Source organism: Hippichthys cyanospilos, chromosome 14 (assembly GCF_059441005.1).
Source record: "Hippichthys cyanospilos isolate Australia breed blue-spotted pipefish chromosome 14, RoL_Hcya_1.0, whole genome shotgun sequence".
Classification (NCBI taxonomy): Eukaryota; Metazoa; Chordata; class Actinopteri; order Syngnathiformes; family Syngnathidae; genus Hippichthys; species Hippichthys cyanospilos.
This window is the reverse complement of record NC_142382.1, coordinates 4,697,281-4,722,500: the sequence shown is the minus strand read 5'-3', so window position 1 is coordinate 4,722,500 and position 25,220 is coordinate 4,697,281. Positions and strand designations below refer to the sequence as shown.

At 37.2% G+C, this 25,220-nt stretch overlaps 1 protein-coding gene across 2 annotated transcripts in view; it reads left to right on the top strand.

Moving 5' to 3' along the window:
• dlk1 (delta like non-canonical Notch ligand 1) overlaps window positions 1-19,596 on the top strand; it is a 40,605-nt gene extending 21,009 nt beyond the window's left edge. Inside the window, exons 1-6 of one of the 2 annotated variants that reach the window (XM_088432687.1) lie at window positions 9,207-9,324; window positions 9,596-9,667; window positions 9,786-9,843; window positions 10,557-10,687; window positions 11,034-11,175; window positions 14,693-19,596. In XM_088432687.1, the coding sequence (XP_088288813.1) occupies window positions 9,616-9,667; window positions 9,786-9,843; window positions 10,557-10,687; window positions 11,034-11,175; window positions 14,693-15,485 (1,176 nt within the window). In that variant the 5' untranslated portion in view covers window positions 9,207-9,324; window positions 9,596-9,615 and the 3' untranslated portion in view covers window positions 15,486-19,596. Of the gene's footprint in view, window positions 1-9,206; window positions 9,325-9,595; window positions 9,668-9,785; window positions 9,844-10,556; window positions 10,688-11,033; window positions 11,176-14,692 lie in introns of those variants that run through there. The other variant, XM_088432688.1, reaches the window with a different exon arrangement.
• Window positions 19,597-25,220: the final 5,624 nt, after the last annotated feature.

Below are 25,220 nucleotides of genomic sequence, written 5' to 3'. Positions count from 1 at the left end.
TTCGCAGGAAGCGTCCGTTTAGCCATTTTCTCCAGCGCGTCCTCATTAGAGGAGCAGGCGATGCCTTCGAGTGCACGTCGGACCGCTTGCCAGTCGCTTGCAAGCAGGCGTTTCAAAGCTGCTTTCATGTGTTTGTTTCTCTCTCGAATAACATGAAATCGGTCCCTCCGGGCAAGAGCACTCGAGGATGTACAAAAATTAAAAAATGACATTTGAATAAACATGCATTCGCTAGTAATGTGTTTAATGCATTTTAATTAGACGATGATTCATGTATTTGAGTTAGAGAAAAATAATGTATATTTTTGTACTACACGTTTTATATGTTACACATTACATAGCCCAAATATAGGATGCACCCTTCATTTTTGGGTCAAATTCTGGTATTTTCTACGTTACCGTGTAATGGACACACCAACAGTTTGGCCACAATGTAAATAGGAAAACAGGATTTATCTCTTATCTAATCCTACATTATTATGCAGTATATTTATATTTATATATATGTATATATATATATATATATATATATATATATATATATATATATATATATATATATATATATATATATATATATATATATATACTGTATATACATATACATAAATACATAAATAAATTAAAAAATATATATTTTGTATATACATACATATACACAGTACATATACATAAATACATAAACAAATTAAAAATTGTTTAAAAAATATATATACATATATATACTGCAGATACATATACACTACATATACATATATATATATACATATACATATATACATACATACATATACATATATAAATACATAAATAAAAAATATATATATACACTGTATATACATACATATATACATTTATATAAATACATAAATAAATTAAATATATATATATATATATATATATATATATATATATATATATATATATATATATAGTATATACATACATATATAAACACATAAATAAAGTAAAAAATATATATATACTATATATACATACACATATATATATATATATATATATATATATATATATATATATATATATATATATATATATATATATATATATATATATATATATATATATGTAAATACATAAATTTATTTAAAAAAAAAAATATATATATATATATATATATATATATATATATATATATATATATATATATATATATATATATATATGAAATTAATGAAATATTTTAAAATATATTATTTAATTACTCATTCTATTTTTCCACATGGAGAAAAAAAAAGACGTATTTTTCCAATCATAGTGTTATTGTTTTATACTTCTTGTTTTGCCTTGCATAAACAAAAGCATTAATTTATGACTAGAGGAAAAGGTGAGACCAATTGAGAAACTGTGATATACAGCACACGGCTTTGAATTTTTGTATAAAAAAAGCGTCCAAGCCGTTGTGGGTCCTCAGGCACTTAAATGGGACGGGAGAAAAGCAGCTTTTTGATGAATTGCAACATTTCTCCGCTTTTCACGGCGTTGATGTAAGAGCAGTGCAATACACGCTCACAGGCTGCATGCCTGGAAAAAAAAAAGTCTTTTTTTTTTTTAATCGCCTCCTCTTGTCATGGGTAATAACTTACACAAGCTTTTTGACTTGCGGCAAAGGACAGTCGGTTGACAGCAACAACACAACGATACAGAACATTCACACAAGATATTCTGTCGGCCCTGCAAAACAACCAACAAACAGCCTGGGGGGGAAAAGCAAAGAAAAAGTGAAATGGGACACTGATAAGAGCACCGGCATGACCCTTGAACTATTTTTTTTTTCTATATATATATATATATATATATATATATATATATATATATATATATATATATATATATATATATATATATATATATTCTTAGCATCATCTGTCATAACTTTAAAGAAAATAATAGAATCCTGTTGCTAAGTCCAGATCCACTATGTACTGTCATGTACACGGAATTCTTTTGTTGGCAGTTAATTTATTACCAAAAATATAAAATATACCAGAGATGGATTATTCGTCAGGACAGAGTGAATCTCGCTTGGACCATCACAGACGGACACGTGTTTTTTGGACGTATAGCGAGAAAACTAAAAGAGAGAAAACTGCACACAAAGTAACAAACAAAACAAAAAGAACTCCGATATAAATGAACTACGATAAAACTATAAACTGGAGAAATCACAGGAAACACTCACGAGGACGATGAGGAACTGAGAGCCACATCGACACTTGGTCAATTTGACAATGACCCTGCAAGAACTAAAATGAAACAGGATACTAAATACACTCCAAACCGACGAGACAAACAATGAACACCTGGACATGACACAAGGCAGGGGAGCAGGGAGCTGATTGGCTGACACGAGGAAGGCAAATTAACAACGACAGGTGGACGCAATCACACTGACGAAACACTGAGACGAGGAGGAACAAAAACGCAACTTAAACACGTGAACAAAACCCCACAACTAGAAAAGACAAATTAAAAAAGAAAAAACAAGAGAAATGAACAAAAACCTTGATACCAACCCACAAACAAATACCAACAGAAAATAATAAACAACAATAATGGTGTATGGTGTGGAAAGTACGGTAATTGTCAGGGCTCTAACTTCACAACGACACCTCATATATTATACAAGCAAAAGGTATTTTTTGTTTAAAAAAAAAACACAAAATAGTATGCTGACGCTTGCTAAATAATTATTTTCCCTTTTCTAACTTCCTTTCCTGGTTGAGGGAGCAAATTAAACAATATCTTGGTCAAAATAACCGACTTGCTAACGCAAGATTGGTTGAAACCTCTACCATTCTACTTTTTGGTCAGACGTATATTTACCAACAAGAATGGTCAAATTTCAACTTTTTTGAGGGGGTTTTATACTTGACCAAGAGTGTAGTTGAATAAGGCGCAGAAACAGTGTACCGAATTTTCCGTACCATGTGGCGCAAAAAGCTTTTAATTTTCTCAAAAATAAACAGTGCGCTCTATCATCCCGACTAAAACATTCTTAGGTTTTGGGTTTCTTTATATTTGAAGAATAAAGTCGAACGGGGCAGTCTAGGAGTCTTGAGAGAGTGCAGAGAAACATGAAAAAGGAAAATTCTTATGCGTACAAGGAGGTGAACAAAAAAGGTACTTGGGTGTCGAACAGACTTATCTATCAAGATCGTCCCATTTTAGTTTCACAAAGACTCATCGAATACTGTACAAATAAAACGTTTTTGTACAAAAATAGGCGGTCACCAGGAACCACAGGATGGTATGCTGACGCTTGATATTTATTTTCCACAACACAGTTTTTCCCCCTCTCGTCAGCATATTGCCAAGAACAAAAGTGTGCCCGCTCATGAACGATGTAGCGGTTTGCCATGCGGCCCCGTGGCCTCATTGAGCGAAATTCGCCGTCTTACCGCGCCGGGCCTCGTTTTCAGCTGCTCAAGTGTCCTAACGGGACTCACGCTGCGGAAATGAGCAAGTGACGGCACGCTTTTTATCTCTCACCTTTTCACCCTGCCGGCAATTAAATCAGCCGCCTAATCCCACTAGAGAGAGGCAGCCAACATATTTACGTACGGTATTTATACTCGCGGGCCACCTCAGTAGAGCACACGGACACCAAACTAACAAGATCCAATACGGGCGCTGCATGAAATGGAATAGAAGGTTTAAATTTACTCAAAGTCAGAGAGGTGTTCATTAGCACTTTGTTCACTTGCAAATTACTTCGTATAAACTCGCTTACCACATTCACTTACGGAATCAGAGTACCGTATTTTCCGCACTATAAGGCGCGCCGGATTATAAGGCGCACCCTCAATTAATGACATCTTTTAAAACCTTTTCCATGTATAAAACGCACCGGATTATAAGGCGCACCCTCAATTAATGACATAGTTTAAAACTTTTTCAATCACAATATAGTAATACTCAAAGTAATAACAATAATAAGTCAAATAATAACTCTAAACAGCATAATAACTCAATGTCAATATGAGCAACCTTGTTGAATTGTAAACACACAAAAGAAACAGGTAAAGCTTCCTTTATCGGTTCATTCCTCATCTACCAATCCCAATCTCAATATTGATCCATATATAAGGCGCACCTGATTATAAGGCGCACCATCGGCTTTTTAAAAAAATCAAGGCTTTTAGGTGCGCCTTATAGTGCGGAAAATACGGGAAAATATGGTACTTCATCCGAAAAACAAATGAAAAATACCCTTTGATCAAAATGGTAAATGGAATGCTCTTTGCTTTAAGTAAACTTTTAAAGCCGTCCGAGTCGTCAGATGGATTTATCATAACAAAAACATTAAGGAGCTGAAATTTCCACCAGATGATTCAAACAATTTCAAAATGCGACGATTATGACATTTCTATGTGATCGCTGCTGGGCGTGCGAGATTTTGAGTACAAAAAATAATAATTGTCCAAATTTCGGACCATATAAAACCATTAAAATTACAAATTTTTAGATATTGATTTTCTACCTAGTTGGCTATTGTTGATTACAGTGAGGAATCAATAACATAATCAGTGTTACGCAAGAAGATAATTCATAATTCATTTTGGTAATTGTTTACCCCTTGTGGCATTATGTTACAAATTTTGGAAATTCTTTTGATATTTTTATGATTTAAAAGAATCAATGGGGGGAAAAAAAACACCTGGGAGCTGGAATTTCCAGTAGACGATTCAAACATGTAAAACTCAACATGCAACGACAATTGTATATGATTGCAGCAGGATGTACGAGATTTTATGTGCAAAAATAATCATTGTCCAAAATTTGGACCATATAAAACCATTATAATTACAATTTTTGAGATGCATTTTAATTAGATTTATGACATTGATTTTTCTGCAATTTTTGCAAGATTCTGTTGAGCGGCGGTCAAACTATGTCAGCAGACAGAAAATTCTTGGTTGACGTGTGTTTCACCTCAAGACCGTAGGTGGCGGTAGAGACCATTTCATGGCTATGTCTTAGATTGTCATCATCACTTCACAGGCTACAAAGACAAACCATACATTTTTTTAATTTTTGTTGAGTGTGTTAATAAATTTAACCTGAACAATTTGAGTGGCTGAAGGAAAAAAAAAATCATAAATAACTTTAATTACTACGCCTTTAAAAGCATTGACAACATTAGGAAAAAAGGGTTGCAAAGGGTTAATAAACCATCAAATCCATCCATGTCATGCTAGCTAGACGATGCTAAGCTAATAAACAAAGCATCCACATTTGCAACCGAGCTTTGTGCTAGCACAGCGAATCATCCGCACTGCTGAGATGGCCTTTATTGACTGATTTAATGATCATTCGCCGGCTAAACTTTGGCGTCCGTGTTTAACGGTCGATTAATTCCCTAATTTACTCCAACTAGATAATATCGTTTTACGCGTGAGGCAAACGGGACAACGAAGATGAACGTTCAATTAAAAATAACAGAATAATCGCGCGAGATGGCGCCTGGCGTCTATTTTGCAAACGTTGGACTAAAATGATGTGCGGTATGGCTTGCCCTGGCTGTATTTGTTGACAGTCTAGGGATTTGTTTAATCATATCTCAGCATGCTGATAGAGCTTCCCCTCTTTCCTGTCCACGTGCTGAGAATTTCAATGACATATCCTACTCACTCCCATTTTTGCTCCGCTTTAAATAACTCATCGACGCCAGTATCACATCCCAGTCTGTCGCCGCGTGCGATTTCTTTTTTTTATCCGCTATCTCTTCAGTACACAGCTAATCTTTATCGAGATCAGAAGCGAGAATTGTTTCATTCCGACAGAGTAGAAATATCCATTCCTCGGCTCTTGCACTTTTCAAACGCTAGATTGAAGAAGTAGATTGTGTTTTGGAAATTGTTTCTGCGTTGCTGCGCTGCTAGGAATCACAGAGTTGCTATTGTCATTTATTCCAAGCAAAAAAAAACAACAACAACAAAGCCGACACTGCACAGAATCAAGTAGAAGAGATCTGATTAACATGGCAGCTGCTGTCACGTAAAATAAGAGGTTTGTAATAAAAAAAAGGGATTTTTTTTGCAGAGTTTAAAAATGTGACAAACCTATTTGAGATGATTGAGTTCATATAAGCTCTGTTTACCTAAAGTTAAAAGTTTTCCCATCAATAATATGGTCTGTGTATCCTCGCTTATCTAAAAACAGCATTCTTATTAATATTACGTGTCCAAATTTCCAAATTTTTCCATCTCATCAGGTGGTTGTTTTGCCACTTCCTGTCACCTAAAAATGACATCACAAATATGCGCGGGGAATAACCAATCGCATCTTACCTGGTGTCTGCGTTGGATCATGTGATGTTTGCAAGCTGAGACAATGTTATTTTCAGTCGACAGCTAGGGGCTAAATGGCCGCCGCCTGAAAACAAAAAACAAAAAAAAAGAAAAAGGACATTTTGCTGTTTAATGCATATTCCACAACAATAATATTAATACAGAATGCTATTTTTAGACAAGTGTGACTGCATAGACTATATAATTGAAAAGAACACTTTTGGGCTGACTTCTCCTTTAATTAAAAGCAAGAAAATCATTTTAGAGGTCCCTCAGGGCAGTGTTCTAGGGCCCTTCTTGTGTGTGTATATATATATATATATATATATATATATATATATATATATGTGTGTACACTATTTAATCCAATTAAGAATTCAGAATGTAATTTAGAAAAAATTTATATACATTTATATATATATGTATATATTTTTTTCCTGCATCAATTGGTTCAATGAGTCCAAAAAGTTTCCTGTTTGAATAAGGATTGACTTTTGGATTTCAGACACTTTGATGCACTTAAAGCATTTTTTTTTCAGATTCAAAATAAGGTGTAACCTGTATAAACCCCACACAAATTAGTGTTAACATGACTTTTTTCTTTTTGTTAAAGCTAAAAACGATTCAGTATTAGGATACAATTCTCATAGATAATGATCTCATTTATAATCAAGGGGGGCAGTGCGAAATGTTTTCTCTTTCCTTGGGGGGGGCTTTGCAAAAATAATTGCACTGGTCCCACGGCTTGGTAGAGATTTTTTCAGCCTTTTGTTCCACTCAGACCATCTGCCCATCCTGACTTGCACGCAGCTGCGATAAGCATCCGTAACATCAGCATGGAGCAGAAAAAAAGAGAGATAAAATAAGATAAACGTCAGATTAGAGCTGGTGAAAGAAAAAAAAAAAGAAATCGATAGACGACTCCTTCACGCTAATAAAGCACACATGGGAGGCTGCTGCAGGCGTGGAACTTTCAGACCCTGCGTTGTCCCGGGGGGATGGACAATAATCGCGCAAAACGAATTGAAGTGAGGGAATGTGCATCAAATCTCAGGTTGTCCGTTTCTGCCGCATTCATGGATGGCAGCCTTTGTGGCTTCTAAAATGGCAAAAAAAAAGAAAAAAAATATATATATTGATTTTCTGCAATTTGCATTCATATGAGTGTCCCTGCTTGCACTGTCTCAGGCTAGACAGCAAAACCCACAACCTGGACGATGCTTCATTTCTAAAACACTGTACAATTTGTAAACAATGAAAACAGCTCAAAATTCAGATGATCCATCGCTATAATTAAGAGAACGTTCTCAGATGAAAATAGCGCCGTTCTTGCCAGTCCTAAGGGGTAAGTGTGCGGACAGCAATAAATGGGCTAAAAATAGACATGGATATTATTATGGATGGCAGATGGATGCTGTGCGTGCCAGCCATTTTATTTCACTATACAATGAGGGAAAAGTGATTACAGTGGACCCCCGGGTTACGGCGTCCCTGGCTTACTTTTTTCACACGTTACGATGTTGAGTTTTTTCGTCCCCTCTAAGTCATTTACGAATAACATCAGCAACTGTCATGATGGTTGGTTGTGTTTGTTGTTTTGCCTCCCTCTTGAGGCCTTTTTAGGTAATTGTCTTTATTTTCTGTTGCTGTCAAACTGCCTCCGCTGTAACACGTCATTACAATGCTGGTCTGCTATTGGTCGGCGCACAGAGTCACAAAGATGGCTGCCTAAAGACTTGCTCGCATGTGAGATTGCTTTCAATATCGTATTTATGATGCATTTTAGTGCTTAATTCAAACCTGAATTGGTTATCCCCAAGATTTCTATTGATGTTAAAGAGAGAAGTTAGATGATTTATATGGAAACGAAGCTGGAGATAATCAAAAAATACAAAAAATGCTAAGATAGCTTAGCCTAGGCTACCCTTACTAGGGAATATGGCTACAACTAGCGTCGCTCAAAGTTTACATATTTTTTATTTGTGATGTTACTTAATTGTATGCATGTATATTATATATATGCTGTCAGTAGTACTTACTATACTATTTTGATACACATTTTTAATATGTATGTACAATTTTGATGTTTTTACCTGGGGTTTTACACGCATTAGCTAATTAACACAGGTTTGGATTGCCCGCCATTCAGCCAGTTCAGCCAATCGCGGAACAGATTAATCTCGTAAACTGGGAGCCCACTGTATTGGCAATTTTCTATTTTTATCATTTGTAATTTCTAGTTGTTCTAGTAGTTTCTAGTAATTTCTAGTATGAGAATAAAAGTGCTCCAAGAGAGTGTCTGATACTTGTATCAGCAGCCTTCGCGAGTACCGATACCTTCAGACACAACAGAAGATCAGTTGTTCTGACTCAGATTGCGTTCTTTGCCTTCAGTCTCTCTTATTGACAACTATGGCAATTGAATCAATATTGATACCGAATCTGGAATTTGTTTGTGTGCTTTACTAGACTAGAATCGAGGTCAGTCATACGTTTTAAATTCTGGGTCATTCATGGTGTAATTCAAAGTTTTGATTTAAACTTGCGCACCAGGCAGTATAAGATAAAGTCATCGTTTATATTTCATGATGCTGTTTTTATTCGTTTTCATCTGAAATTCTCACTGGGCAGTCTCATTACCTCGGCAGCCACAGGCATCACAGTGGTGGCACATGTCCCTCAGCCTTCAGGAAGGGGGGGGGGGGGGGGGTGGAGGGGGGGTATCATGCTGTTTTTACACACACGCTCCCTTTTATGAGGTAGGAGGAGCTTGTTGCACCGGGATGCTGCTCGATGCAGCAGTCCCGACGAAACCTCCGGGTCCACCCCCCGCCCCCCCCCCCCCCCCCCCCCCCCCCCCCCCCCCGTGCCCCCCACACATTACCTCTCCATCTAGAGCAACCCTGTTATCACTTCCATCTGCGCGCCCTGGCTCTAGGCTCTCCCAATCCCGACGCGTCCTTCAAATATGAGTCGCATCACCCGGAGACTGCACGCCGGGGTTCCATAGGTAAGATTATTTCTGTAAAGAGAATGTGAAAGGTTGTTTTTTTTTTCACGGTTGAAGTGAAGTGGCTCATCCCTTTGTGCTCAATGCACGCGCAGGCTTTGTGCACGCAGATGCATTCAGGTGCGCCACTCCGATGGAAAATGATATGATGAGAAAAAAAAAAGCATGCCTTTGCTCTTTGAGGAACTTTTAAGATGTCTTCATTTGTCAACTTTTTATGAGAGTGACGCATTTGGAAAGTATTCATGTCTTTGTATTGCTTATTTTCTAGGAATTTGCTCCAGGATCACAATGCATCTGACAGCCGTGCTCTTGTTTGTAGCCGTAACAGGCGTCGCCGAAGGTAACGCGATTCGACACGCTTCATCTCGTCAACTCCAGCAGCTTTTACATTTTTAGCGGGTTTTACTACAGCATGAATAACACAAAGCCTCTCTTCTTTTTCTTTTTTGTCTGATGAGGTTGGGGATGCAGCTGCAACGCGGAGAATGGATTTTGTGAGAAGACTGGAAAGTGCAGGTAGAGATGTTTGCGATGAGAAAAAAACTCATATCCTGTGTTTTTGCTACATGTTGTTTTGTCTGCGATTTATCAGCCTTTTGTTTGGACAAAAAATGGATTTTCTGCTCATAATCGAAGCCTCATCTCGGCACGTTGCCATTGCGGGGACAAGATCAGTGTGGGCAGTGTAGTCGTAGGTATTATTTAGTAAAAGTGTCAATAAAATATTAATAATAAATAATAATAATAGTGATATTCATAATAATAATAAATATTATAATCAAACAAAATACTAAAAGAATAAAGGAATAAAATAAAACAGTAAAAAATATATAAAATAAAATAACCAATATAATACAAATAAATAATAAAATTAATAAAATAATCCAAATTATAATCAAATCAAATAACTCAAATAATTAAAAAAATAATTAAATAAAATCAATCAAATAATAACAAGTAATAAATACCAAATAAAAATATAAAAATAATGATCAAATAAAATAATTAAAATAATAATTAAATAAAATCAATCAAATAATAACAACTAATAAATACCAAATAAAAATATAAAAATAATGATCAAATAAAATAATTAAAATAATAATAAATCATCAAAAAAAAGCAAATAAAAAGTAAAATAATATTACATAATAATAATAAATCATAACTAAAAAAAAAAAAAAAAAAAGTTCAGTATTGTTGACCCATTTTGTTTTCTTTTATAACAGGTGCAAACCAGGCTGGCAGGGAGAGCGCTGCGAGCGCTGCATCCGCTTCCCGGGCTGCCTTCACGGCACTTGCGAGAAAGCGTGGCAGTGCGTGTGTCAGGAGGGTTGGGTGGGCAGCCTGTGTGACCAAGGTGAGCCCCACAAGTCACACACACAAAGCAGCGCGGGGGGAGGGGGGGCTTAGGGTGAGTCATTGAGCCCCAGGGGAGGACATGTGAAATATACTGGGCTTTATTTTTAGATGAAGGTTGCTGAAGGTGACCCTAGGCGTTAAAGGAGGTATTCCAGGGCACACTCCCTATGATTTGTGAGTTCTAGCAGAAACTGCTGCAGTGCCGGAGTGGAAATAAAGGACACGAGGAGAGACGCGGCCAAGTTGGTGGAAAGCGAGCGAGGGAGAAGAGAAAGAAAAATCAAATAAAAAGAGACGTCATCGCTAAAAACAGACTGCTATTTTTTTTTTTTTTCCCGCCGCAGATACTCGGCTGTGCTCATCACGGCCTTGTTCTGGGAACGCCACCTGCATAGAGACCGGAGAGGGGGGCTACTTGTGCGTATGTCCCCAAGGTTTCACCGGACCAACCTGTCAGCTGAGGAGGAACATCTGTCTCGTTGATGGGTACGAGGATTTCTTATTATTTTCACAAATTTAATCTTTAAGCGGTCCAATTTTGAAATTTTTTCTATATATCGAACAGAGAGAGAAAATTAACCCCTCAATGTCAATCTCGACCCGATTTGGGCCATTGATCTACAAACATCTAACAAAATGCATTAATGAAACACTAGGAGGCGAAAAATAACTGGTAGATGTTCATAATATGTTAGTTGCTTGCAAATGGAATTTATTTGATCGCAACGTTTGACCGTATGACCATTGACACCCATTTAACAAGCTAGCATGCAAATGTAAATACGACTGAGCGCTCAAATGTAATCATAAAAGGAAACAGTTTGACAATATTTTTTTTACACAACAGCAAAACCAAAATATCAGCATACAAAGTAATCGGATAAAAGTGGAGGAAAAATACTTTTTTTAATTGGTGAAAAAAAAAATACACAGAAAGCAAAATATCCCAGTTAAAGTGAATTATAAATCACAAGTTTTTATATTTTGGGCACGTCAACATTTCTGTGCTTTACATAAATGTAAACTGAGATTTTAAATGACTATTTCACCATAGGTCAAAAACAAAACGACAAGAAAAGAACACATTAGTCATCCTGGTTTGTTAAAAAGTGATCAGTACAAACGGCAACGGTCAGGCTGTTAGCATCAAACCAAGTCATTTTCATCTTTTAATCTGCCTTTGAAAGGTATTCCCACTGCGTTTGCCAGATGATATGGAGCAGCTAGCTAGCTGCTAATTTATGCTAGATTCTGCAATAAATGCAGGCAACAAGCGCCTTACAATACATCGTCGTCTTAATCAAGTCCTTTTTTAGCATCCTGAATTAGCGATCAAACCGATTTCATAACAACGTCCTGTGAGTCAGGATAGTCACACACGCTTGTGGGAACTTCAAAATGAAAGGATACCAAAACAATTGTGTTGTTATATTATTTGGTATGGTATGGTTCTCACCACATTTGGTGCCATTTTACTGTCATGCAGATTATTAACAGGCAAGGACATTTCACGCTGTCATCGTTTGAAAATAGATCCAATATTGTGCGCAGACATCTTGTGGCGTTCTAATCCCTAATAATTTGTACATCCAATTACAGTGCTTAAATAGTTCCTTTGTTCATCCCCACAACGGCGCACATCCCCACAATGCGCCATTCTATAAAAACACTTGTGTTATCATATTAAGAGATTAATTGCAATCCATTATTTTCGTCTTAAAGTGTTCTTTTTAATCTTATCAATTTAATTTAAAATCTTTATGCTCTTTGAGAGGTCAATCAAACCCGGAAGTGGGCATTGATTGGCTATCATTGTGTTGGCCTTGTGAGAGGTCTTGTTCAGGGGCAGATGGAAAAATTAAAAATAGAGGAGCATGTCTGATGGATGAAATTGAACTTTAAAAAATTGCCCATATGACACGTTTGATAAAGGTAGGGTGACAAAAAATAGAATCAGCATAAGTTTAGCCTACTACATAAATGCAAAGCACACACAGCAAACAATGGCAAGACGCTCATGATGCAAGCAATAAAAAAACGTAATATTCAAGTTTAATTACATTTTAGAACTTAGCACTTTGCTAAATGTCTTTTGTCCCTTGAGGAGACAAATGATAAGACACAAACATAAATCCGGGACCATGTATCGTAAAATTGACAATTTGAAAGGGTCATACTCCGGAAAGTTGACTTTTTAATTGCTCGTATACAAACAGTTGCGTCCCGAGAGTCAGCATGTCAAGTGTGAAATTACACAAACAATTATTTTTTTGGGAGCTGTCCACATCGGAAAATCGTTTTGGAGAAAGCCTAGGGGGTGGCGGTGGTTCATTAGAATGCGACAAGCAACCCCCCCCCGCTTTGAACATGGCTTGATGAATGATCCTTGGGGTATTTTGACCAAAATCTGTCAAAGATTGCACAAATATCCCTCAATATTTGAAGGACCTCAAAAAGAACTCGCAGAGTTTAAAGATAATATTAAATAAGTATTAAGCCGACTGAGAATACAAGTATGCATTTTTATGCCTCCACGAACCCCGCGACATAAATGAGATGAAAAATCTGCGCACTCTTCAACATGCTGCCGGTGTGTCTGGCAGCTTTCCCGTGAGGCCCGGCCAAGAGCGAAAAAAAAAAAAGAAGAAAAATAGAGATGAAATCCAATATTTGTGTAACAAAGAATTGACAGTGCCAGTGAAGACTGAATCTTGTTATACTAAAAATGAGAAGATATGACCTTGGCTTGCATCTTGTCTTACAAAACATCTACAAGTACAATTTAATGGGAAGATGAAGTATTAGTCACATGCTCGTTGCAATGCCCCCAGTGCACTAGATGCACTTTAGGTAAACTGAGTCATTGATTGCGCTCCAACATTAAATGTCTCGCAAGTATGGCCGCACTATAATTTCACCAAATTTGGGAATATGTCATTTCCACTGAATTTATCACTGAGTTTCCAGGTGCGTTAGTTGCCGGTTAAGCAATTTTCGCTGAGATTCTGCACGGATACCTATTCAATCGTATTATTGCAATTGAATAAATGCATTGAGAAATTGAAAAGACCCCAGGACAGGGCCCTGAGGGACCTCATAAATTCACCCTCGCATGGATAAAGATAAGTAAATTTATGTTATGAAATGAGCAAAAAAAGTACAGTCCTTGTGTCAAAACAGCAGTAGGTGTAAAATTGCTTTTTCAACAAATACAGTACATAGAAGGAAAGATTCCACGAATGTGACCAAGTGAACGAGGCTTTCTCGCCTTGACACAAAAAAAGTGTGAAAATGATCGGATGAGAAATGAGACAGGTACAAAGGTGACAAGGACTCATGTTATTCTTAGCCGGGTTCAAAATCAACTAAAACCAAAAGGAATTGAATCTACCTATCTATCTATCTATCTATCCATCTATCTATCTAGCTAGCTAGCTAGCTAGCTAGCTAGCTATCTATCTATCTATCTATCTATCTATCTATCTATCTATCTATCTATCTATCTATCTATCTATCTATCTATCTAGCTAGCTAGCTAGCTAGCTAGCTATCTAGCTATTTACCGACCTACCTACCTACCTACCTACCTACCTACCTACCTACCCACCCACCCAAGCATCTATTTATCCATCCATCCATCCAGCCATTAGCCACATCCATCTATCCATCCATCCCCCCAAAAAATGTCCATCTAGCGATGTCCAGTGTCCACCAGCGTTTCGGACCGAACCATGATAAAAATCAAAAGAGCCTCTACCTCTATGTTCATTTCTCAGTGGGATAGGGGCTTTCTCCCGGGTCCACCCTGCCGGAGACTAAGAAAAGACTGAGTAAAAATTCCTTTGGTTCCAACATGAAACCAAGACTGACCTTGAGAAGAAGAAGACTACCGTGAGAACTTAACGCAAACTGTTGAGACGGTTTTCAGACGAGGGAATCACGCTATTGTCGGTGAGAAATTTCATGAATCTGTGAGCATACTTTTCTCTGTTCTGTCTTTCAGGTCTCCTTGCCAGAACGGAGGTACTTGTACAGAAACCAGCGACGCCTTGGAAGTCCGCACTTCCTGTATATGCCCCACCGGATTTTCCGGCAAATTCTGCCAGATGGCTCCCGACGTCTGTCACTCCAACCCGTGCCTGAACGGCGGCAACTGCACAGACCACGGCACGACCTTCGCGTGCTCCTGCCCGCCGGGCTTCGCCGGCCCGACTTGTAACGAAAGCGCCGCCTCCCCGTGCGCCGCCGCGCCGTGCGCCAACGGGGCCACGTGCGTGGGCCGACCGGACGGAAGCTTCCGCTGCTCCTGCCCCAAATGGTTTTCGGGCCGGCTTTGTTCTACGCAGCACCGTCCGAAATCCAAACCCAAGCAGGCCGCCGCCAAGCCCGCCGACCACAGGGTGTTTTCGCTGACTCCGCAGCACTACTCGCTCCCCGCCCACGCCTTCCACAAGCTCCTCCAACCGCCCGAGAGAGACCTGCTCAAGATAACGCTCAAAGAGACGGTTCACCACTCGTCAGGCGCGCTGTCCGGCCACGGTCAGCTGCTGTGTTTCGGCATGCTGGCCCTGCTCACTTGTTTGGTCATCCTGACCACCACGGGTATCGTCTTATTTGGCCGCTGCGAGGCGTGGATGGCCAACGCTAAGTACAGCAAGCTCGTGCGGCAGCAGCGCGAGCACCTGCTGAAGGAGGCGGGAGAAACGAGCCGCGAGGAGACGGAACACTCGGTCAACATCATCCTACCGGAGAAGATCAGACTCAACAGCTTTGCCAGGCACTATACCTCCATCTGACCTCTGGAAGGTCGTACCGTGAATGTCCAGCAGAAGTGGACCTTGTCGATATATATTTGAATGTATAGTCAAGCACAAACGCCGCAATGGATTGTAAGTATTTCGACGCGGGGTTCTCAAACTTTTGGGGTCTAAGGCAGGGACCCGACACAATATTTTCCGCACTATAAGGCGCACCGGATTATAAGACGCACCCTCAATTAATGACATATTTTAAAACTTTGTCCATATATAAGGCGTACCAGATTATAAGGCGCACCCTCAATTAATGACATATTTTCAAACTTTTTCCATATATAAGGCGCACCGAATTATAAGACGCACCCTCAATTAATGACATATTTTAAAACTTTTCCCATATATAAGGCGTACCGGATTATAAGGCGCACCCTCAATTAATGACATATTTGAAAACCTTTTCCATATATAAGGCGCACCCTCAATTAATGACATATTTGAAAACTTTTTCAATCACAATATAGTAATATTCAAAGTAATGACAATAATAGCTCAAATAATAACTCTCAATAGCATGATAACTCAATGTGAATATGACCAACCTTGGTTCAACTGTAAACACACAAAAGAAACAGGTAAAGCTTACTTTATCAGTTCATTCCCCATCTACGAATCCCAATATTGATCCATATATAAGGCGCACCTGATTATAAGGCGCACCATCAGCTTTTTAAAATAATTAAGGCTTTTAGGTGCGCCTTCTAGTGCGGAAAATACGGTAGTTTGAATACCTCGTTTTTTTTTTTTTCTTGCCCCGGTTACCTGCTTATTTAGCGTACACGTCAGGAAAAACGTCAAGCCGATGAAGCTCAACTAACGAAACATCCGGACAATTTTCGACGCATAATACAAAAAAAAAAAAAAAAACATTCGACGTATGAAAATTTGCGTTCTTCTGTCATTTCTGTCGTATTGCTTTCCCGTTGCTTAGCTCCTGATGCTAGTCATTTAGCTTCATGTGATGCGGAGGGCTAACGTGGAAGCTTGGTTAACGTGGCAGTTTTTCGTAGAGTGGCTCAAGCTGCGTTTCAGTCCAGCCATGAAGAAATATTATCTTCTCGAGAAGCCGTTCCCTCTGAATGTCTGCTGGTGCCGGATAAGTCCCTTGCTCACCCTCCTGGCCTCGAGGATGAGAATTTTCATTCGTTCAATTCGATTCGGTTTGATTCCTTCCACAGAACATAAACCCTTCTCCAGAACGAACATTAAGAAGCTGTATATAGTATTTTTTTTTTTTTATGCAGTTTACTTTCGGATGTTGAAACTAGAAAGGAAAGATTTCCCATATTTGTACTTTTATTTATGTATTTTTTACATATGATATGAACAAAATCACTATATGAAAAACATCCCGAAACAAATTAATTTAGTATATCAGGGTATCACTGTAACAGCAACAATTGGTAATGTTCTGCATGACCGTAAAACAAACTGCCAAAGTGATAGGAAGACCAACGTCAAATGAAACTTTAGTTTACTACATAACATACAGACATGAATGCCTTGCCATGCTTTTATTTTGAAGTTGTTGTTGGCGAGGTTTCCCAACACAACAGCTGACTCCATTTGTCTTTATATTCTCATCACAACTTATTGAGCCAGAAATGAACATGCCATTCTGAAATTGCCTGGAACCGCCAGTAGAGGGTGCTAAAAAAAAATCACATAATTACATTGGCATTGTATTGTACGGCGCCTGTAAATTAGCCGCTAGCTAGTAGCTTGATGCTCCATATGACCTGAATGAAAGCTTGACACAGTTGCCGTTCCTACTGATCAGTTTTGAACAAACCAGGCTGTCTCAAATGTGCTGTTTTAGCCAATGAAATCGCCCCTGCGGTTCTGATATCGCGTCATCTCATTCGCCGTCATTTCTGGGGAAAGATTTGTATAAATTTCAACCGGTTTCAGAGAAGAAAATAGTATAGTGCTAAGCACGGTTCCAAAGAAAAAATAGTGATTAGCAAAACATCATAAAAGTTACCAGCTGTATGTTATTTGTTTTTCACCAATCAAAAAACAGGTGTTTTATTTTTATCTGAATCCCAAATTATTTGATAGAATTTTCAGTAGGATTTCCAAATAGCAAAACACTTGATAGCTGCAGCCCTACTTCAAAATTTTGCCCTCAATGCTTCAGGAGTCATTCATATTTTGGAAATTTGGAATTTTTTTTTTTTTAAAGAAAATTTGCCGAACATTTTTAAGTATTCTGACTCACCATAATTAGTCCCCCCTCCCTCCCCAGTTTTAATGATCAAACCAGAGCTGTCCTAATAATTTTCTCCACTAATTTACATTAAAAAACATTAAAAAAACAAACAAACAAAAAAAACAACACAGGTGACAGCACTCAGTGTTAAAAACACATGCAGGGATTCATCATCGATGGGGATTTACGATTAAGGACATTGAATACTTTTTTTTAAACCAATACCAAGCACTGACACCACTTTGGATACACGAAATTTCCCCAAAAACAATGACTGTTCATTTTTGGAAAAAAGAAAAAAAACAACATTATATCCTAAAATTGATCCAAAAGTGACAGACTCTCATACTGGCTACCATAGCAAGTATCAATACTCATTAACGAAAGTTGGTATCAGTACTCTCACCCCTCCCTGCTAGTGATTAGCCCAAAGCTAAGCTAACGCTACAAAATGTGTCGTCATTTATTTCCAGGTATTTTGTGGACCCTGAAGTTGCAGTTGGTGGAACTCTGGGTACCCGGGGACCCCAGTTTGAGAACCACTAATGTAATGTGTGCGAATATGAAATAATGTTGTATACCAAATAGCAAGATGTTGTGTGCCCTTGTCATTATTAGTTCAATATATGCAAAATAATTAGGATCGTCGTGCAATGTTGAACAACATGAAAAAAGTGTTGGCAAAACATTAGGTACACCTGCACAAATTAAGAAAATTTATAGTGCAAGTGCACTGCTTTTCTATCTTATTTTGTGTCTTTCGTTAGATTGTGCAGATAAATTATGCCTAATGGTGACTGTGCATAACGTCATAATGGGACATTGTGAATTCCTGGGAATGTTGTAGAAGTGCTCATATAAAAATGCCTCATAAAAAAAAAAAGCCTGAAGAGAGTTACAAACATTGAGTTGATATAGATATTGATTTTCTACCTAGTTGGTTATTGTTGATTACAGTGAGGAATCATTAACATAATCAGTGTTACGCAAGAAGATAATTCATAATTCATTTTGGTAATTGTTTACCCCTTGTGGCATTATGTTACAAATTTTGGAAAATCTTTTGATATTTTTATGATTTAAAAGAATCAATGGGGGGAAAACAACACCTGGGAACTAGAATTTCCAGTAGATGATTAAAACATGTAAAATTTCAAAATGCAACGATATTTCTATATGATTGTAGCAGGACCTGTGAGATTTTATGTGCAAAAATAATCATTGTCCAAAATTTGGACCATATAAAACCATTATAATTACAATTTTTGAGATGCATTTTAATTGGATTTAAGACTTTGATTTTCCTGCGACCTGAAACAGAAAATTCTTTGTTGACTTGTGTTTCACCTCAAGACAGTAGGTGGCGGTAGAGACCACTTAAAGTGCCATTTTCAATTTTTTTATGGGTGTTAATAAATTCAAACTACATATGCATGAATAGAATTTATGCCACTGAAAAATTTGACGCCTTTAAAATCATTTACAAAAATCCAATGTGTATAGTTTGCAAAATATGTGCACAAGGGTTAAACAAAACATGTGATTTCATTTTCCTTTATATTATTCGGGAGCCAAAAAACAGCTCAGCTTCAAAAAGGATGAGGGCCCCTGTTGTGCTTGGACTCGATTTCAAAGGAAATAAGTGCTTATTAAAAATACAAAGAGTTGTTTTCATGTAAAAAAAAAAAAAAAAAAGTTAATACAGCTGTCAAATAAGCATTTGATCGATTGCTAAATTTCGCCACTGTGGAGTGAAATGTGAAGAAAAATGACAACATCCGTCTATTCTTTATCCATCCCGCCTGTTATTGATCAGTCTGGACCACATTTGAAGTTTACTTACTGTTTAGAGCCCAAAACTTCCAAAACGAAGCTGAAAAATCAAGTCCTTCTTCAGGCAGCCTGGTAGAAGGAAAAAAAAAAAAAGTATTACTTGTAAATGCGCTGACGCTTTGTGACATTTTGTGATAAGAGACAGAGGAAAAAAAGCTAATTTATTAGCTCGTGACAAGTGGATTTGTTTGCGGTTGTAAACTCAGACAGATTTACGATGTATGTCTTTCTGTTTTTAGAACATTTTCCCTCATAATCTTTTCAGCACGATTGCCTAAGGATACGTTTATAATTAATTAGCACTATAATGAAATTATAGGAAGTATGCAAAGTCAAATAACGAGACGATGCATTCAACACTTGTGGGCAATGCGCAAATCAAATAAAACATTATTGTGTTGCTAAGAATGAAAAAGGGTCAAAAATAGATTAAATTATGATAATTAAAAAACAAAAGAGCGTTGAATTGACAAAAACACGTGAAAAGCAGGTGTAATGTTCTCTATATTATTTCTAAATAATCAAACACGTTTTTTTTTAACCATTTGTGACTGAAAAATAGCATCTGAGAAAAGGAGGTCTTGAATTTGTCCACATTCTATGAGATTCTTATAAGGCAAAAGTCTATATTTGCTGTTGTGCTTTTTGTCCAACAATGTTTCTACTGGCTGAATGTTGTCTTAAATAAAGTGGGAGAAAAAAAAACAAGTGTGTGATGTGATTTCAATCTAGCCCGCAGGCACTTATTGTTGCTTTATCTTGTCACTTTATCTTGGAGTTTTTCGAGTTTTTTTGTCAAGATGTCTCCAAATCACATTTAGATGAGCATTGAGATCAGATATCACAAAATTGAATGTCACGGCTAATGCGCAAAACATTGACGTGGTTATTTAAAAAAAATGGTCTTTGTCTCCCTCTAGTGGACAAATTGTTATATAATTGATAATCGTCAACGTGAACGGGCAAAAACGTCTCCCTAAAGCATATTAAGCTTATTTTAATGGTAGTAGTGAAAATGAAAGCATTTGTTCGGTGTGGTGAAGGAAAAGAATGTTATGAGTGTTTGAAAGTGAAAGTTTTTTTTCAATGAGCAGGCAAACGACGTCATGGTGTAATCTCCACTACGGCCACAAGATGTCACCCTTTCATAGCCATAGCCGTGTGCAATAAAAGCCAAAATTGTACAGTAGCGTATAGAAATAAGAACCACGATGCTGATTTCTTCGTAGTGGTAGGTAAAATTCAATTTCCTCAAATAGGCTGTTCAGCTCCTCAAATATGGATTTACATCATATGCTTAATGTAATCTGTCAGACAGACACGCCTGAAATTTTAGCTTAGACTCGGGCAAATGATTAAGTGCAACCTTATTTTTTGTTTACATTGTAAACTACGATAAGTAAATAGATCAAAATCTAAGATGGATGGATGGATGGATGGATGGATGGATAGATAGATAGATAGATAGATAGATAGATAGATAGATAGATAGATAGATAGATAGATAGATAGATAGATAGATAGATAGATAGATAGATAGATAGATAGATAAAATAGCGACCTAGCAAGATAGAAAGATAAAATAGCTAGTCAGCAAGATAGATAGATAGATAAAATAGCTAGCTAGCAAGATAGATAGATAGATAGATAAAATAGCGACCTAGCAAGATAGAAAGATAAAATAGCTAGTCAGCAAGATAGATAGATAGATAAAATAGCGACCTAGCAAGATATAGATAGATAGATAGATAGATAGATAGATAGATAGATAGATAGATAGATAGATAGATAGATAGATAGATAGATAGATAGATAGATAGATAGATAGATAGATAGATAGATAGATAGATAGATAGATAGATAGATAGATAGATAGATAGATAGATAGATAGATAGATAGAAAGTTGAATCACTTTCCTAGGGGTTAAGATAAGTTTATTACCGGTAGCATTTTGTGAAACGTAACAAAAAATAATATGTGAATATGACATTATAACAGGTCTCTCAGGGACTTCATTGAGACGGTTTTCCATGTACTTGCATTAGGAATGTGTTTAACTGTTAACATACACAGAGATCTTTTTGTTTGTTGGGGCCCCGGGTCCCGGCCGCACATTTTCAAAAGTCTACTTATGACCCCTGGAGGCCAGAGAGGGGCCCTCTCCTTCAAATGGCTCAGCCCCTCGCCGAGCCGAGCTATAAAAGAAAAACAGAGCAGCACATGTTGACCCTTGACCCTTTGACGTGACTGATGAGGTGCAACATGCGTGGGCCCAACGCGCACATGGAAAGAAATACAGAGTGCTTTTCTTTGAGGGGCGCTCACATTAGATCCAGGCTTCATTCTTCGTACTAGGTTGGTACCCCACACTCATCTGTCTTCTCCCAGCACCTCAAATGACTTCCAGATGAGCAGTGAAGTCAGGACACTCAACTCACACTTAGCGTCGACGCCATTTTGAAACATTTACTTCATTTCCAAAGATTAAGCGCCTAATCGCGAGCCATAATGGTTTCATCCTGGTTTTTATTGTTAGTTAGCAATCTACTTGACATGTTAGCTAGAGAGAACCTAGACAGCAAAAGTTTAGTTAGGCATAAAATCAATTTGTTTTAGCTAGTAGGTTAAAACCAAAATAAAAAGCTATGAATTAGTTATGAATGTTAGCAGTCTAGATAGCGAGTAGACAAACTTAACTAGTTAGCAAAAATTTGGTTGGGTATAAAGTAATTTTTTTACCAAAAAAAAAAATCACAATATTAGTACTCGAGCAAAATGTTTGTGTTCAGTATGCAAGTTTAGTAGCTAGTAAGTTAGAAAAAAAGAAAAAGAATTTATTTATGTGAACAAAAAACTTAGTAGTTTAGATAGCAAGTAGAAATAGCTGATTAGTTAGCTAGTTTGCAAAGGTTTAATTAGGTATAAAGTAATTTTATTACCACCGCCAGAAAATCACAATTTTAATACTATAGTTAGCAAAATGTTTCCTCCGTAGGCCTAAGTAGGTTTGGTGGCTAGTAAGTTAGAAAAAAAAAGAAAAAGTACTTATTTCAGTTTCTTGTATGAATCAAAATTTTAGTAGTGTAGATAGAAAGTAGAAAAAGTTAACTATTTAGCAAAGGTTTAGTTAGTGATCATGCAGTTTCATTAGGAAAAAGTCACAATATACTAGTACTCTGGTTAGCAAAATACTTGTGTTCCATAAGTAAGGTTGGTAACTAGTAAGTTAACAAAAAAAATTCAGTTATTTCTAGAAAATGTTTGCTAGTTAGCAAGTGTTGTTGTCGCGAGTGTTGCATGTAAAAGAACTTTTGTTCATTTGATAAGAGAAGAGTTAGCAAGTGAAACAGCTGGTCAGTGTTTTTTGTTTTACTAAGATTGTCAGCAAGCTTACCAGCAAAAAAGTAAGCTAGTCACTTGACTAGCAAGTCGGGTAGGTTGAAAATTAAGTAGCATGTCATTATATAAGACAACAACATGAAAATTAGTGAAAAAAGTGACCTTGTTAGCAAGCAAGATGGCTAGTTATCACATTAGAAACTTGAAAAAGGTAAGGAAAGGAGCCATTAAGAATGTTAGCAAAAAATAAAGGTTAACATGAATGTACAAGCAAGCGTGTTAACAAAAATGTAAGCCAGTCACTTGACAAGCAAGTCAGCTAGCTAACAAATTAGATAAGCTAGTTGGAGAAAAGAAAGTTACACTGTTAGCAAGTTAGCAAGGAAAAGAGCCATTAAGAATGTTAGCAAAAAAAAAAAGGTTAACACGAATGTACAAGCAAGCGTGTTAACAAAAATGTAAGCTAGTCACTTGACAAGCAAGTCAGCTAGCTAACAAATTAGGTAAGCCAGTTGGAGAAAAGAAAGTTACACTGTTAGCAAGTTAGCAAGGAAAAAAGCCATTAAGAATGTTAGCAAAAAAAAAAGGTTAACACGAATGTACAAGCAAGCGTGTTAAAAAAAATGTAAGCTAGTCACTTGACAAGCATGTCAGCTAGCTAACAAATTAGGTAAGCCAGTTGGAGAAAAGAAAGTTACACTGTTAGCAAGTTAAATGGCTAGTTATCACATTAGAAAGGGTCGAGAAAAGTAAATAAATTAGCGCTTTGGTAGCTAAAAAGTAGGTTAGCAAATATACGTTCATGTGAATGGGTTGAATATGCAAACAAAGATGTTAATAGTCTAGCTAGCAAGTAGAAAAAAATAGTTCTATAGTTATTCAGTGAATTTTATTCATATTTTCTAAAGAAGTTAGCAATTTAGACAGCTAGTCAGTGGCATGTTATTTAGCAGAAATATGCAATAAAATGGCTTGGGGTTTCTTTATGGATTAAACATGGGATTGTTTCAAGAGGGCATGCTTGAATTTATTGCCCCAAAACTCCTTATTTCCCTATAGTTAGTCACATAAATGTTGACATGTGAAGGGGCGACAACGCCGGGGCGGATTTGAACAAACCTCAGGGGCCTCATCGGCGTCAAACCTCAAGCGACTTGCTTGAAATACAAGACAGACATTTTGTGCAGCAGGCTAATTAACATTTCATCTACTTGATGATGATCAAGGAGGTGCTGCTGCTGCTGCTGCTGCGAGGGGGGGTGGGAGGGGGGGGGGGGGGGTCTGAGCGCTAAGCCGCCAAAACATTTGTGTCGATATATCACTCACAATAATAGGATCATGTGTGATTATCCTCCTTTACTTGTAAGTGGTACAAAGGCTTAGGAGGAGGTGGAGGAGGTGGCGGAGGGGAACGCATGTGGCTTCTTCGCTGCACATATACGCGTGCAGGAATCTTCTTTGGGTGCTTCTGCACAATACAGAGGTGAAGCTTCGTCCAAGATCAAAATGTCTCATGTTGTTTCTGGTATGATGGGTGGCTTGTTTCACTTATTTAGAGAGGGACACCAATCACGATGAAAAATTATTCTTTCAAAATGATGATCACATTTATTCAATGAATGAAAAGTTCAACGTTCCTCAAAATGTTTTGAATAATTCTTTAATTAAAATGGAGTCATTATTAACAGTTTTTTTTGCATTTTAGAATATTGGTGTATCTTTAAATGAATGTAAATATATTCACTTGGAAGGAAAAATACTTGCGCTTTATTTGGAAAAAAGAGAATATATTAGTATTTCTTTTGAAAGTGTATTTCAAAACAAGTGTTTATTTTGAAAGTACATGTATTTTTTTTCTTAAAATACGCATTCTCTGTTTAAAACATATATATGTCGAATTATTGAAATTTTCTATGATAAAGAGGGCACTTAAATACATAATACATAAATACATTTTGATATTTAATATTATGTTGCATTTAATGAATGCTGTAAAAGTCCGTCCCCAAAATTGCAGACATGCAATATTTTAAAATACTTATAGAATTATCCCCCCCAATCCAATTTTTGATCTCATCCTCAGGGGGAACCCAGAAAGCTGTTTGTATGAAGGAGAAAGAATCTTCATTCCACAAATAGCTTCAACAAGTGCACCACATCAAGAACACATGCAGAGACCCGTTTTGTCTCCAAGTGCAGGAAATTGAGGATTCGCCCTTTTCTTTTCTTATGCGAGAAACCTATCCAAACCAAACATTGTTTCAAGTGCAAAGAAGCCACTCAACGATTCGAAATGACGCAACTATTCAAAAGAAGAAGGAGCAAGAGCGTG